The sequence below is a fragment of the Mus caroli genome, chromosome 2 (genome assembly GCF_900094665.2).
Source record: "Mus caroli chromosome 2, CAROLI_EIJ_v1.1, whole genome shotgun sequence".
Lineage (NCBI taxonomy): Eukaryota > Metazoa > Chordata > Mammalia > Rodentia > Muridae > Mus > Mus caroli.
The window spans coordinates 80,015,137-80,031,803 of NC_034571.1; the positions used below are offsets into that span (position 1 = coordinate 80,015,137).

Here is a 16,667-nt window from a genome sequence, read left to right on the forward strand (position 1 = left end):
CTATTTCTTTGGGGGATATAGGGCTGTTTAGATCATTAACCTGATCTTGATTCAACTTTGGTACCTGGTATCTGTCTAGGAACTTCTCCATTTCATAATTTTAATTTTTCTTATTCACTTTACATACCACTGACTGGATATCTCTTGTAAATCCCCCCCCACACACACACACACAGTTTTCTCTCATCCCCTTCTTCTCTTCAAGTCCCTTCAAGGCTAGGCACTTCCTCTCATACTAAGGCCAGACAGGCAGCCCAGCTAGTGCATTATCTCATATACAGGCATCTCCTTTTGGGATATCCCCCATTCCAGTTGTTCTGGATCCAGAGTCCTAAGTCCTACCTGTGCAGAGCTTCATCATCCTGTCTCTGTTCTTCTCTGACAGCCAGTCAAGGACAGTAAGCTGACACATGACTGTGAAACATGACTGTCTTATTCAGTATGCCAGCTTGTGATACAGTAAATTACAATTTTCTGGATAAGATAATGAACAACTCAGTTTCATGCTTTCACCCATGAAAACTGTATGCTTTCCATTGATCTTTAATTAAGTGTATTACACATACCTTCTAGTCTGCACCAATTTAACCTGGCCACAAACTATCAGCCAGTCCCACAACATCCAGAGAATGTTCCAATCCCAGATGCTCTATCATGCCCAGGATCATAGAATCACAGGACACCATGATCAAAGGAACTTGGTAACACCAGGATCTCAGGGTTCCAGAGGCAGCTTTACTCCCAGGAACTCTGTGATCTCAGGATCACAGGTTCCCAGAATCACAGAGTCACAGGATCACAGACACAGCTGAACTCTGAGGATCACAGGGAGGACAAGCTCCAGTCAGATATAGTGAGGACAGTTAGCACTAGAGATAATCAGATGTCAGGAGACAAGCATAAGAACATAAGCAACAGAAACCAAGGTTTCTTGGCATCATCAGAACCCAATTCTCCCACCATAGTATGTCCCAGATACACTTGATATTTGACAAAGGAGCAAAAACTATCCAATGTAAAAAAGACAGCATTTTTTAACAAGTGGTGCTGTCTCACCTGGCAATCAGCATGTAGAAAAATACAACTTGACCCATTCTTATCTTTTGTACAAAGCTCAAGTCCAAGTGGATCAAGGACCTCCACAAAAAAAACAGATACACTGAAACTCATAGAAGGGAAAATGGGGGAGAGCCTTGAATATATGGACACAGGGGAAATCTTCCTGAACAGAACACCAATGGCTTAGGCTGTAATATCAAGAATCAACAAATGGGACCTCATAAAATTGCAAAGCTTCTTTAAAGCAAAGGATACTGTCAATAGAACAAAACGACAACCAAAAGATTAGAAAAAGATCTTTACCAATCCTACATCTGATAGAGGGCTAATATCCAGTACAAACAAAGACCTCAATAAGTTAGACTTCCAATAATCCAATAACCCTATTAAGAATGGGGTAAAGAGCTAAACAAATAGTTTTCAACTGAGGAATATCGAATGACCAAGAATCACCTAAAGAAATGTTCAATATCCTTAGTCATCAGGAAATGCAAATCAAAACATTCCTGAGATTCCAAGTCACACCAGTCACAATGTCTAAGATCAAAAACACAGGTGACAGCAGATGCTGGTGAAGATGTGGAAAAAGAGGAACATTCCTCCATTGTTGGTGGGATTCCAAGCTGGTACAAACACTCTGGAAATCAGTGGGCGGTTCATCAAAAAAATAGACATAGTATTACCTGAGCATCCAACTATATCACTCCTAGGCATTTATCCAGAAAATGCTCCAATATATATTAAGGAGACATGGTCCACTATGTTCATAGCAGCCTTATTTATAATAGCCGGAATCTGGAAAGAACCCAAATGTCCTTCAATAGAGGAAATGTGATGGTTTGTGTATTCTTGGACCAAGGAGTGGCACCATTTGGAGGTGTGGCCTTGTTGGAATAGGTGTAATCTGGTCGGAGTAGGCTTGTCACTGTGGGTGTGGGCATAAGATCCTCACCCTAGTTGCCTGGAAATCAATCTTCCACTAGCAGCTTTTGGGTGAAGATGTAGAACTCTCAGCTCCTCCTGCACCATGCCTGCCTGGATGCTGCTATGCTCCCACCTTGATGGTAATGGACTGAACCTCTGAATCTGTAAGCCAGCCCCAATTAAATGTTTTTTATAAGACTTGCCTTGGTCATGGTGTCTGTTCACAGCAGTAAATCCCTAACTAATACAGGAATGGATACAGAAATTATAGTACATTTATACAATGGAGTACTACTCAGCTATTAAAAACAGTGAATTTATGAAATTCTTAGGCAAATGGATGGAACTAGAAAATATCATCCTGAGTGATGTAAGCCAATCACAAAAGAACAAACATGATATGCACTAACTGGTAAGTGGACATTATCCCAAAAGCTCCAAATATTCAAGATACAACTCACAGACCACATGAAGCCCAAGAAAGAAGATGAAAGTGTGGGCTCTTCGGTCCTTCTAAGAAGGAAAATAAAATACTCACAGGAGCAAATATGAAGATAAACTGTATAGTAGAGAGTGAAGGTATGGCCATCCAGAGATTGTCTCAGGTGGGGATTCATTCCATGTACAGATAACCAAATCCAGACACTATTGTGGATGCCAAGAAGTGCATGTTGTTAGGAACCTCATATAGTTGTGTCCTGAAAGGCCCTGTCAGAGCCTTACAAATACAGAGGGAGATGCTCACAGCCAACCATTGGACTGAGCACAGGGTCCCCAATAGAGGAGTTAGAGAATGGACTGAAGGAGTTGAAGAGGTTTGCAACCTCATAGGAAGAACAACAACTAACCAGACCCACTAAAGCTCCCAGTGACAAAGATATCAACCAAGCAGTACACATGGCTCCAGCTGCATATGTAGCACATGATGGCCTTGTCAGGTATCAATGGGAGGAGAGGTTTTGGTCCTAATGATGGCTTGATAAATGCCCAGGTGTAGGGGAATAGAGGGCAGGGAGGAGAGAGTGGGTGGGTGAGTGGAGGAACACCCTCATAGAAGCAGAGGGAGGGAGGATGGGATAGGGGGTTTCTGGGAAGGGGGGGGACTGGGAAGGGGGAGGGAACTGGGAAGGGGATAACATTTGAAATGTAAATTAAGAAAATATCCAATAAACAAAATTTATGTAAAAAAGTGTATTACACCCTAAGTACCCTGACATAGTTCTAAATATTAGCTCTGTCATATAATCATGTGTATGTACATATCTACATGTGTGCACTCCACATTTGCATGCAAATTATTTATTTAATATTCTTTAGCATATTTTATTACTGGAAGTAATCATTTATAACCAGAAGTCTAATATGGTTATGTTTACAGGAGATGGGAAAATGGCTACTTAATTATTAAATGAATTTAACCTGGAGGTTCAACTCATTCATTTATTTTTAATTCAACAAATATTAATAAATGCTTATTATATTAAAAAAAGAGAAATGTTCAGCATCCTTATTCATCAGGGAAATGCAAATCAAAAGGACTCCAAGATTCTGCCTTACACACATAAAACTGGGTAAAATAAAACACGAAAGTGGCAGCAAATCCTGGCAAGGATGTGAAGCAAGGGGAGCACTCCTCCATTGCTAGTAGGAATGCAAACTTGTACATCCACTCTGGAGAACAATCTGGCATTTTCTCAGAAAATTGGTACTAGATTTACATAAAGACTCAGCTATACCAATCCTGGTATACACTATAAGTGTATGTACACACTATAAGTGTATGTACATGAAAGATGTCTATCACACCACAAGGCACTTGCTCTCCTATGTTCATATCAGCTTCATTTGTGCTAGCCATAAACTGGGCACAACCCAGATGTCTATAAACCAAAGAATTGATAAAGAAATCATGGTTCATTTACACAATGAAATTCTACTCAGAATTTAAAACAAGAACATCAGGAAACTTGCAGGCAAATGAATGGAATTAGAATATATACTAAATGAGGTAACCAAGTCCCAAAAGGTCATGCATGGTGTGTGATTACTTATAAGTGAGCATGAACAATAATGTACAGGATACCCATGCTACAATCCACAGACCCAAGGAAGCTAAATAGCAAGGAGGGCCCAGAATCTCACCCAGAAGGGGAAATAAAATAGTCATCAGAGCTAAATGGAGGGAAAATACTAGGTAGGAAAGAAGGAAATGGTGTGGATCAGTTTTGAGGAGAGCCATGGAAATAGGGCTGGGAGAGTGAATGGATATTGGCTTCTGGGGATGGGGTTGGGGTAAGGTGATCTCTAGGGCCTACACTTTTTTACACATCCTATCTTCATACTAGGGAACATCTGAGAAGAAGAGGCAGAAAGAGTGCCATTGGAAGATGGGGAAAAGGGCTCTGGATAAGACCTGGTTGTTGCATACTTTGGTTATTACACAATATCTGTACAGAATTGAAATTTTTGTTTAATTCTTTTAATTTCACTTGTATGACCATAGGCTAAGAACATGGTAAAAAAAAAAAAACCAAAACATCATATTTCCCTAACACCAGTTTCATCATTTCATGAAATGGAGCTATGTGGGCAGAGGAGGTAGCTTATTGCTATGGTCCTAGCATATGTATGCAGCTCAGAATTCAGTCTTTATAACAATCAGTGATTGCAGGTAGACTTTTAGGTGTTCATATCTTTCTCTAGACTGAGAATTTGGACTGGATTTCATTGTCTCTCTTCTGTTCTAAGGAAGTATGACCGTTCATTTGTTTGGTGAACCTTTGGTGCATAACTAATGTTTCCAAACCCTTAATAATTCTTTTGTTTTTCCCAGTTTCACAAGGGAAACTCTTATGGTATAGATGCTTCGAGCTGTAGCAGAATTATATGCACAAATTAATTGGAGCACATTGCAGTATCACCATTTGTTAATATGGAATTACTTAAACATGCTAGATTTTAGCGTTCCAGATATTTTAGGATGTGTCTGAGAGAGAGGCAACAGCTGGTGACAGTCAACACTGTCATCAATAAGACAGGTAAAGTCTTCCTCCAAGAACTCCTTACCTAGTTCTCATTTAGTTACAGGTGAGAATATCCTGGATGATGAGACTGGGAATGGTATATAAGGAAGTGATGATGGATGTGCAACATATAATAAAATTTTGTGAGTTGAAACTGGATTTCTAGAGTTTGGAGAACAGTGGCTGGGATAAGCATACCCATCTTATCCAGTTTTGGTTTACTGCCATTAAGGAAGTAATAGCAACATTGGTTTTAGAGAATGCCAATGATTATAAATTTTACAACATGTTATGGGGAATATAATAGATATATTTATTATTTTTATGATTATTGTAAAAAAAGTCAAAAGGTAAAAGAGCTTAGTCTTTTCAAACATCAGAATGTTTGAAATTTATTGAACTATTAATTATGCAAACTCATAGTATCAATAAAATATGAATATATATTAAAAGATTTAACTGACAAAGCTGGTAGGACTGTGATAAAAAACTATGACGATTGAATTTTTATCTCCAATTCTCTTGTATTTATGACTTTATGGAAATAGTTTAAAATACAACTGTACCCTAAACACCTAAAACATTCATCTTCAATTTATAATCACATATTGGTGGTGTGATTATGGACAGTCATATAGGTAGGTAACTATAAACCAAAAATAGTATAAGTAACTGCTGCAAAGAAAGCATGGTTTATATGATGGAAAACTAGTAGAGGATGTGGTACAACCTTTAAAATGTTATAAGGTTTCCCATTTAAAGCTGAACAATCTGATGTCTTATTGTCTAAACACCCACTCTCCTCAAGCCTAAGGAATTGTCTCAGAAGAAAAGAGAAAGATTCTAAGACTCAGAGGTGAGGATGTCTATAGTGAAACACTATTGGTGGCTATGACAGGACTGATGCACACATAGATTCACAGTGGCTGTGGCTGTGACTGTGTGTACAAGATCTGGACAACATTAAGCCTGAGATAATCCCAGCATAGATGGGGAATGTGGTCATGAAGTATCACTCCCAAGTCAGGAGCTATTAGCAATTAATGGCTGCTGGGGGCAAGGAGTATAAGTTTTCGTTAGGAATGCAGCTCTTCAGAGACGAGCCATGCTCCAGCAGATTGTCGCACATCACTGCACATATAGCATCACTTAGTAGGCTCACTGATTTAAAAAAAAAGTGTATGTGAATTTTGGAGGGAAAAATAGAACAGGAAATATGGAAGGAATGGAAGAGAAGATAGGGGTGAATTTTATTGATACTACATCACATGAAGGTATAAAATTCACAAACAACATTGAGTTTTTAATGATAAAAGGTTAACAGCATTTTAGAGATATCAAGCAACTTGATGAAGATTACATAGCTCATAGCCACAGAATTTGGATATTGGCTGTTTTTTAGATAATTTATAACCTGAGTGTTTGCTACGGAAACCGTGGTCCTTGGATCAGTTTATACTCCATTAATTTTGATAACTTTGTTGACTTGCTAGTGCTTTAATTTTATTATCTGTAAAATAGTTTCCACTTCTCATAGTTGCTATTGAAACTTGCTAAGATTGAGATGGCAAATATTCTAGGAAATTCTTCCAAGTTTGAGTTATTTTCAGTAAGGAGATGGTAACTTGGGTGATACTTTACACTCTATATCCTAGCACTCTCCTTCTGTTACATGATTTTTTTAACCTCTAGAAAATCAGGTATTAATTCCTTTAATTATTGAGGCTTCTTTCCTATCAGTTTCTTGAAAGCGGCTTTCACGTCCTTGTTCCGCAAACTGTAGATCAAGGGGTTCAGCATAGGAATGATAATGGTGTAGAATACAGAAGCCCACTTGTCTTGGTCCAGGGAGTAACTGGATGTTGGCCTTAGGTACATGAACATGACTGTACCATAAAAAAGTGTAACACCAGTAAGATGAGACCCGCAGGTGGAAAAAGCCTTTAGCCGGCCTTCAGCTGATCGCATTCTGATGATGGCAATGAGAATGAAAGCATAGGAGATGAAGATGATAAGGATGGTGCTGAACTCAATGAAGCCACACAAACTAAACAGCAGTATCTCACTAATGTAGGTATCTGAGCAAGACAGAGCTAAGAGTGGTGGGATTTCACAGAAGAAATGATTGATGATGTTGGAACCACAGTAACTGAGGCTGAAAGTGAGAGAAGTATGTGCCACTAAACTCACAAGGCCAGCGAAGTAAGAGCCCAGCATTAGGACCAAGCAGACTTTCTTGGACATGAGAGTGCTATAGTGGAGAGGTCTGCAGATGGCTACAAAGCGGTCATAGGCCATGGCAGCTAGTACATAGCACTCAGCATCCACAAAGCCTACAAAGAAAGCAAACTGGGTGGCACAGCTGGAAAAAGAGATAACTTTGCGCTTTGTTAGAAAATCAGCCAGCATCCTTGGAGCAATGGCTGATGAGTAGCCCAGGTCAACAAAGGAGAGGTTGCAGAGGAAAAAGTACATGGGGGTGTGAAGCTGACTGTCTGTTATGATCAGGATGATCATGCCAACATTCCCTATCACATTAACCAGGTAGACAATGAGGAAGACCACAAAAAAGATTATCTGCAGCTGAGGGTCTTGAGTGATGCCCATAAAGATAAATTCAGTCACAACTGAGTGATTTTCTTTATCCATTGTTCTAAGCAGTGAGTGAGTGAGTAAGTGTGTGTGTGTGTGTGTGTGTGTGTGTGAACACTTGTTTGTGTTCAGTTAATAAGGTTAGTAAATTTCTAGTCACTGGAATAAATAAACTTAAGCAATTATGTGCTGAGGATATTATAGACTTTTTTTTATATAATAAAAGAAGGCTTTATTTGGAAGATACTCAACCCTTTATCCACTCGTTCAATTCAGTGACTATTATAGTGGCTCAGGGGACTTTGGTCAAGGTTTTGTGTCCTTTTCAAGTGCAGACATACATGGAAGAAAGTTCTGCCTCTTAAGTGGCTTTAGTAAGCTGAGGTCATTTGCACATAACACCAGATTTTTGACCTGGTCTTTGTTATTATCCACTGGTATTCACTAACATGAATGATCAGGTGTGATGTTCTTCTGTCTTTCTGAAAGAAAACACAGGAGTACACATTTGGGTTATGTCATTTTGCTCCTTCATTAGATAGCTGCCTGTTCATTTGTAGAATTAAGGGCAGTTGGCAAGCCAAACCAAATCAAATCAAACAAGATGGAGAAGAAAATAACTTAGAAATGGGTATGATGGCTTCATAAACCTGAAGGAGAAACACACTGCTCTCTCAGTGGTTTGCTGCTTAACAAAGACGAGGAAGCAGAGGGAGAAATGTATTTTTGATGTGGACATTCATTGTAGATAAAACTAAATTCTAAAATTAGAAACATTTATAAGGTGTATCCTTAGCTTATACAATCAATAACAACAACAAAGAGTGTCCAAGATACACATTACTCTAGAAGTGCATTGTTTCCCACACATACATCTGTCAATTCATTCATTGTTCATTGTGTGCAATGGAAACTTCATTAGATCAACTGAGAAACAGAATTGAAAGATCAGCCTATAAGGAATTATTTGTATAGCACTTTTTATTTTGGTCAAAAGTTTATATTTGTAAAGCAAAAAGAGACCTAAGAACTCAATAAGAAGATCTCAGAGTTTTATATGAATATAGTTGTGAAAGTTGTCTATTATATTATTTGTGATTCTCATTCTTAGAGCATAAAATTTAGTTTTCTACAAATATTTCTAATTGAGGGTTAAGAAAGACAGTTCTAATAGACCATAGTGTGGGCACATGATGCAACACTACTCGATTAAAAAGAAAAGTAAAACTATTGATATATTTACAATAAAGGCTAAGTACAAAAAATAATTATACACAGAGAACAAAGACAAAATGTGAATGCCTTGAATTATTGCATTTCCAAAAATGTATAAAATGAAAGATCAATTCCATGAATACTGATGGAATGTAGACATATAACACACACAGAGAGAGAGAGAGAGAGAGAGAGAGAGAGAGAGAGAGAGAGAGAGAGAGAGAGAGAAGAGGTATCAGTGCAAAGAGCTTACCACCCAGTTTATGCCAATGAGTTCATGCTTGTGTACACATACTGAAATTGAATGTACTTCAGGTATAGTTGATGTCAATTACACTTCAACATATCTGTCTAAAACAGTCAAGAAGAAAACAAAAGCAAGTTAGGTAACACTTCTCATTTCTGTATTTGAAAACGTGTTATTTCACAAGTCATCCTTCTAAGGGATTCTTCTGAGGGGATTGGCAAAGTCATGTTTTGCATTAGTTGAACAATCATCTGGTTGTGAGTTGGACGATTTTCTAGACTGTATTTATTTCTTACAGTTTATGCCTCCTTTAAAAATTTAAAAACAATCCATTCTTAGCAGCAGCAAGAATAATAATAAAAAAAAGTCCTTTAGATTGGGCTCCATAGTTAAAGTGGTTTCCACACAATAGTGAAGATTTGAGTTTGGACGCTCAGTTTCACGTAAGGCTTGGGACAATAACACAAATATGCAGTCTCAGTGTTTCTAGGACAGGTGGGAGGTGGACAGATGAATCTCTGGCAGCTCAAGGGACAGTTGGTCTGGTGTATAAAGTGCTGAAAGACCAATACCTGAGGCTGTTCTTTCATATTTACATGCATATTCAAACACGGACTATGGCAAGTATGTATACATTCTCACAGATATTAATGCACTTGTAGTAGCATAGCCCTTTTTAAGATGGCCTTTCTCCTCAGCAAGAGTTGAAATAATCTTATTAAAAGAAAAAAGTCAATTGTATACTTTTGTAGATAAAGATCCAGACCTAGATATTATTTCTGATTCACAGACATGACACTGAACTATAATAGGTACAGGAGTAGGAGATACCTTGCAATTAGTTAAGTCTCACACCCACACCTGGCTACTTCATGCAATTGAACATTGTGATTTGCAGTAAATCCCTCCTTCATTATAGATTCAATATTTCATTCAAAGAGAGGAGAATATGAGCAGATGCTTCACTCACCACAAAGCACCCTGTTTGTTCTCTTGTGTTGTGGACAACAAAGTGCAGACATTAACATTTACTGCTAGTTGTTCCCAGAACAGTATCTGTCTTTATGAATTCTCATCTGTTAATGGAAGGAAAAATATCGATCTTCAAAATACTGTGCAAAATTCAGTTAGATTGTATCTATGGTGTTGGGTGCAATGATTCTTATGCCTTCAGTATTGAATGCATTTGGCTATTGTGTACTAGGATTAATTCTTAATTTAATATAATTTCATGTTCATAATTGTCAAAGTGTTTATCTCATACTGGTGATTCATCACCTGCTGTCTTACTGCTAAGGAAAGAGTATTTTAATTCAAAGGCAAGTCAGTTAAATTTTAAAATGAGTAGCAAGTAGGCTGTAATATTCAGACTCAGCTTTACTAAGGCAAAATAAATGAGCATATATAAGTATGTACATATACATATACATACATATACATACATATATATTCACATATATGTATAGACACATATACATTTATTTATGTTCAGGTAAATGTTCATATATATTCATATGTGTATCTGCATATATATATACTATATTACTATATACATATATATTGTTTTCTTTTAGTCTCAAATAATAAATAGTTAATTCCTTTGAAAAAATAGTAGCCTATTGGGAAATAAAGTACTGATCATATTTTAGCCACAAACAGAAGTATTTAAGCAAAGTCTAGATACTTAAATGTTGAAGTTTGTGGTAGGCAAATACATTTCAGATTTATATGCTTAAGCTGAAAACAAACTTCCTGTGAAAGAACATGTATTAAGTATCTGGAGAGGCTACAACAGCATTTGCAGCAATCGTTTCCATTCTGTGAACTGTTTTTTATAGTGTGGATTTCTGATCTGGAAATTGGATGTGGTGGAGAAGACCTTTAGTTCTATCACCTTATAGATTCTAATGATAAATTAAATTAAAACAACAAGGCCCTTGTCTTGTTGGAATGTGGTATAAGGGCCTGGTGACTATAAGAGCAGCACTGGCCAATGTGAGTCTGCTCTGAGTAGATTACTACCCAGAACTGCCCCAATAGAAAGCTAACCTGTTTTGTACATGTTAGTAGCAGACTGAAGCTTTCTTCTTAGATGGACAGTCTTGTTGAGTGAATGTTCTGCAACTAATTGAAAGACTGTGAGTCCTCCTGGCGTTTGTTTCAGAGCCCCTTGTTCATCCTGCTGTTATGCCTGTCTGAAGGGGGTATTTAATTCTCAGAGTCATGCAATGTTTTCTAGAAGAAACATCATGAAATGATTTTCTACATTCACCAGAGACTCAGAGATATGCATAAGTGCCATCCCCCAAGGAATTTTATTTTCCTTTGAGATCAGTGGTAAAAACATGTGCAGGTTTATTTGTCCATACTGTACTGTGATGATGACCTGTTGTAAACCCTGAAAGTTACTTCATTTCATTTCATTTCATTTCATCTCATCTCATCTCATCTCATCTCATCTCATCTCATCTCATCTCATCTCATCTCATCTCATCTCATCTCATCTCATTTCATTTCATTTCATTTCATTTCATTTTGTGATACAAGGTCTCACTCTGCATCCCTGACTTTAGTGGAATTCTTTATGTAAACCAGGCTGTCCTTGAATTCACAGAGACCTGTCTGCCTCTCACTCCCTAGTACTGAGATTAAAGATTTGCATTGCCATGCAATGAAGGTGCAGGCTTTTGTCTAGGCTAAAGACCCCAGTGTGGTATGATTTGGGGGATGAATGAAAGGCTTTCTAGTTATTCTTGAAAATCCATTGAAAATGCCATTTCTTACAGAATAACACTAATATATTAAAGAAAAATATTCATGTGTAGTTAGAAAAGGAAAGAAAGACAAAACTTTCACAGATTCAGAGATGTGTGAGTCTGCTAATTACTTTTTGTGTGTGTGTGTGAAATATGGCTGAAATGTCTAACCTCTTCCAAACTTACACATTGAATACACATAGTTCTTGTATCATCTATGAGTGATATAGGGCCTTAGGAATTAAGTCAGTATTTCCCTATGTAGCCCAGGCTGTGGTCACCCAATTGCGCGATCACAGGTGTATAAAATATGGCTTCAGGGTCTTACTAGGAAACCTCATATCACTCTGCATTTTAATAATAATGTTTATGAACCTTTAGACATGTTTATAAATTGGGTGTAAGGATGAGGGAATGTTGTTTTTTTTTAATTTTAATTCTTGAAGAGTATATTTACATCTTTTTCATGCCTTAATTTCCTCCCTCCCATACCTGCTTTGTCCCCGACTCTATCACAAATTTATGTCTGTTCTACAACTGTGAATGTGTAATCTTATTGACTCATTATTTCTGTGTAATAAATGAAATTCACATACATTATTTTTGTCTCCAAAGTCATTAGAAATGATATGTCTAAGAAAGACCTGGGAAACATTCAAGGGCACACAGTCACTGAAACACATAACTGAGGTGTCATCTTCCCAAACAACTCTTGGGGTTTCAATTGCCCAGTGCCTCCTCCATTCCACACCTAAGTATCATCCAATGACCTAACTTCTTGTGTATACATAGCTTTCTTGTAGGAAGGGGCACTAGAGATATGTCTAACATGCTGTTTCCTGGACTCAAATTTTCCAAGAAAACACAGCTCCAGCTTTTGGAAACCATAGAGGAAAGATGTAAAATAGTGCTTAAAATGATATTACTCAAAAATTATTCTCCAATAGGCTTTGAAGTCTCAAGGGAGAAACAAAGAAATACAAAAGAGACTTAATGTTTTCTTAACTTCAGAGAGGAATTACGTAGATTATATGGATGCCACATGAGAGAATCAATTCCCAGAGAAAATGGAATGAGAACCCCATCCTATTTAAAATGAGTGTGACTATTATGTAGTGTGTTCTGAATTTTCAGACAACTGTGGCCCACACACAGCTGGTCCATGGTGACTGATGGTCTCTTTTGAAAGGAACTTCATATTATAAGTTGGAGTGTTCACTTTTAAGGAAATTTAAAGGGAAAGTCTCAAGTTTTTTTGTTTGTTGAGTCAAGGGGTTCAACAACTTCTTCAAGAAAGTCAGGACATGTGATCTGACTGAAGCTGTGCCTGCTTGTGAATTTAGGCATAGACCGGAAACAGCAGGACCAAAAGAGGTCAACAAGTTAAAGGTAAAGGGAATGCTTTAAATTTTTTGATCTGAAGCAAAAGTCATCTTGCTATTAATTTTCCAAGTTACTAACTTTTTCAAAATTCCAAAGTACCGAGAGATGAAGAACATATGCTAAATCAACTCTATATCTATTTTTATTGCTCAGAGAATTGTAGTTGTAAGGATAAACATAAACAGCAAGAAATAATATGATTCTATATTCTTTTTAAAATTCAGTTTTTTCTTCGTTTTATTTTGAGATTGTAATAAAATTACTACATTTCCCTTTTCCTTCTCTCTGTCCTCCTATAAACTCCTTCTTACCATTTTGTCTGCATGTATGGCTATATATCATATATGTGCAGTACCCTTGGAACAATGGATTCCCAGGAACTGGAATTATACATGGTTACAAGCTATGGTATGAATGCCTGTAATCAAACCCTTGTCCTCTGTATAAGCAACCAGTGCTATTCACCACTGAGCAATCTCTCCAAACTGTGAAGTTGCTATTCTCAAGTTTTGTCTGTGCCAGTGTATCATTGATATGGACAATGGCTTATTAAGAATGGGAAAACATTTTATCAATATAATATCTATGTTATGACAAAATATACTATCAATTAGATGGGATCCCACACACTCTAATGAATACTCTTGGTACTGCACCCATCAAGAACCCCATCCCTGATTGGTGAAACACATATATACTAAGAGAAGCAGTGGCACATCAATAGATTTTTAGTAAATATGAACATATGAGAGATTATAATATTTACCTCTTGAGTGTCAGTTTCAATGGAGGCTATTTTTCAATATAAATCTGTATGGATGGATTTTTTGTAAGACAAAATCAGATCTTTTATGCTCTTCTAACCAGATGCATATATTCATTTGCATCTTCATCATCACTGTGAGTACAGGTATTGGGTAATGTTGGCCCTGTGATTTCATTTTTAGAAAGTACCAAGTAATATTTCTTGGTGAGTGATAAGTGGGAGGACTGGCATATTGAACTGTAATTTCCTAGACATTTTATGTCAATTTAATCTATTAGTAAATAATATGCGATGATGAAAGATGTGTTATGAAATAATCATGAAGAGTACTTCTGGTTGGAAATGTTGTCTAACTTTTTGATTGGGGGGATAAGGCTTCATCTCTTTTGAATTTTTCCTTTGCCTTTTCATATTTTCACCTCCGTTTGACCTCACTTTAAGTTGTAGGTGTTATCATGATTTCAAGTTATATTTTATGATATTAAGCTATTCGTTTTAATTCACTATTATCACAAGGCTCTTCCATATGCTATGTGTTCTGGTCCTGTCATGTTAGTATTGTTAACTAAATTTGTTTTAACTGATAAGGTCAATGTAAAAACTGTATTTCTTCAACGAGTAACATGTTGTTTATATTTTATAATGCTTACATTCATGTAAATGTTAAACCAGTTTTAGAATTATATATGTATATATTCACACATTTTTCTTTAATTATAGTAAAATTAATGAAAATCCTTTCTGCAACTTTGAGTGATCTATTATATGTATTATCCATAGTTAAAGTGCTTTATAATAGTTTTTTGTGATCTTGTGACTTGGAGTAAGAGCTTTGAAATTCATTGTCAGCTTACTTTTTTTTTTTCATAATGCTTACCCATCCTACAATCTTATTCTATAAAAATTAGAGTGATTACTAAACTTTTCTGATGGTTATTTGATGTAAATCCCATGTATGCATGAGGATATGCTCAATTTCCTTTATTTATTGATCATCCAATGTAAAGTACCTCAGGTCCTCTTTGTCATTTATGACTCACTTTGTTAACTTTTAGTATTTTAAGTTACTTTAACTATATTGAGACAGGGAAGTCAGAGAGTTAAGTAACATTTGCCATGTTTCTTCAGTTGAATTTATAGGACACTAATATTTTTAAATTTTGTTAATCATTTATACTAAAGACAGTTATGTCAGAGCAAATGCTTTTGATTCTGATTTTAATACTTCAAATTTTTATAAGAATTTGTGTTTATCAAAAACCTATGAGTGTATTTCCATTTTCTTTGTTACATTTGTTAGTATTTGTGTTGTCTGTACTCTACATTCTTAGAAATTAATTCAATGTTCTAACAGTTCTTCTATTCCAACACAGATGGTCAGGAATGGAAAAGGAATCCAAAATGAGAATGCCACAGAAGTGACAGAATTTATCCTTTTGGGTCTCTCAGACAATCCAGACTTGCAAGGTGTTCTCTTTGCATTATTCCTGATCATCTACACGATGACACTGGTGGGTAATTTGGGCATGATGGCCCTGATTAAGATTGACCGAAGTCTGCACACACCTATGTACTTCTTTCTCAGCAGCCTTTCTTTTGTTGATGCCTCTTATTCTTCTTCTGTCACCCCCAAGATGCTAGTGAATCTCATGGCTGAGGATAAGAGCATTACTTTCAATGGATGTGCTACCCAGTTCTTCTTCTTCGGGTCCTTCTTGGGAACTGAATGCTTCCTGCTAGCCATGATGGCCTATGACCGCTATGCAGCCATCTGGAATCCCCTGCTATACCCAGTTCTCATGTCTGGGAAAATTTGTTTCATGTTGGTTTCTACTTCATTCCTAGCAGGCTTTGGCAATGCAGCCATCCACACAGGGATGACTTTCAGACTATCCTTTTGTGGCTCTAATAAGATCAATCATTTCTATTGTGACACCCCACCCCTGCTCAAACTCTCTTGCTCTGACACTCACATTAATGGCATTGTGATCATGGCCTTCTCCAGTTTCAATGTCATCAGTTGTGTTCTGATTGTTTTGATTTCTTACCTGTGCATCCTCATTGCCATACTGAAGATGCCTTCTGCAGAGGGAAGACACAAAGCCTTCTCGACCTGTGCCTCCCACCTCATGGCTGTCACCATCTTCTTTGGAACAATTCTTTTCATGTACTTGCGCCCTACCTCAAGCTACTCTATGGAACAGGACAAAGTTGTTTCTGTGTTTTATACAGTAGTGATTCCAATGCTTAATCCTCTCATCTATAGTTTAAAAAATAAAGATGTTAAGAAAGCAGTGAAGAAAATCTTACATAATTGTGTGGTTTGAGGTAAGGGTATATATTTTCACCCTATGTTAATTGTGTTGCTTTTTTTTTATACATACACACAAATATACACTGAGACCTGAATTTGAAGAGCTGTGTTTGCTGTTTCTCTTGTGCACAATTTTTATGTGAAATATATTTTTCTTTTTTTTTAAATTTTTATTGGATATTTTCTTTATTTATGTTTGAAATGTTATCCCCTTTCACAGTTTCCCCTCTGGAAACCCTGTATCCCATCACCACTCCCACTGCTTCTATGAGTTGTTCCTCCACCCTCCCACCCATCCACCACCCACCCACTCTGGCCTTCCCACCCTGGCATTCTCCTACCCTGGGGCATTGAGCCTTAACAGGACCAAGGACTTCTTCTCCCTTTG

At 37.0% G+C, this 16,667-nt stretch overlaps 2 protein-coding genes across 2 annotated transcripts; one reads left to right on the forward strand and one right to left on the reverse strand.

The window, feature by feature from the left end:
- Positions 1-6,722: 6,722 nt before the first annotated feature.
- Positions 6,723-7,655, reverse strand: LOC110290053 (olfactory receptor 1019). The gene has a single exon (XM_021156532.1). It carries the CDS (start codon positions 7,653-7,655, stop codon positions 6,723-6,725), a length of 933 nt encoding a protein of 310 aa, XP_021012191.1.
- A 7,655-nt stretch (positions 7,656-15,310) lies between these two features.
- Positions 15,311-16,373, forward strand: LOC110289706 (olfactory receptor 1020). Its single transcript, XM_021156058.1, has one exon. The coding sequence runs from the start codon at positions 15,339-15,341 to the stop codon at positions 16,290-16,292; it is 954 nt and encodes a 317-aa protein (XP_021011717.1). The 5' UTR covers positions 15,311-15,338; the 3' UTR covers positions 16,293-16,373.
- The last annotated feature ends 294 nt before the right edge of the window (positions 16,374-16,667 follow it).

Excerpts from the sequence above, each read along its gene's own strand:
- LOC110290053 (XM_021156532.1), bottom strand. The coding sequence starts at position 7,655 with ATGGATAAAGAAAATCACTCAGTTGTGACTGAATTTATCTTTATGGGC.
- LOC110289706 (XM_021156058.1), top strand. The coding sequence starts at position 15,339 with ATGGTCAGGAATGGAAAAGGAATCCAAAATGAGAATGCCACAGAAGTG.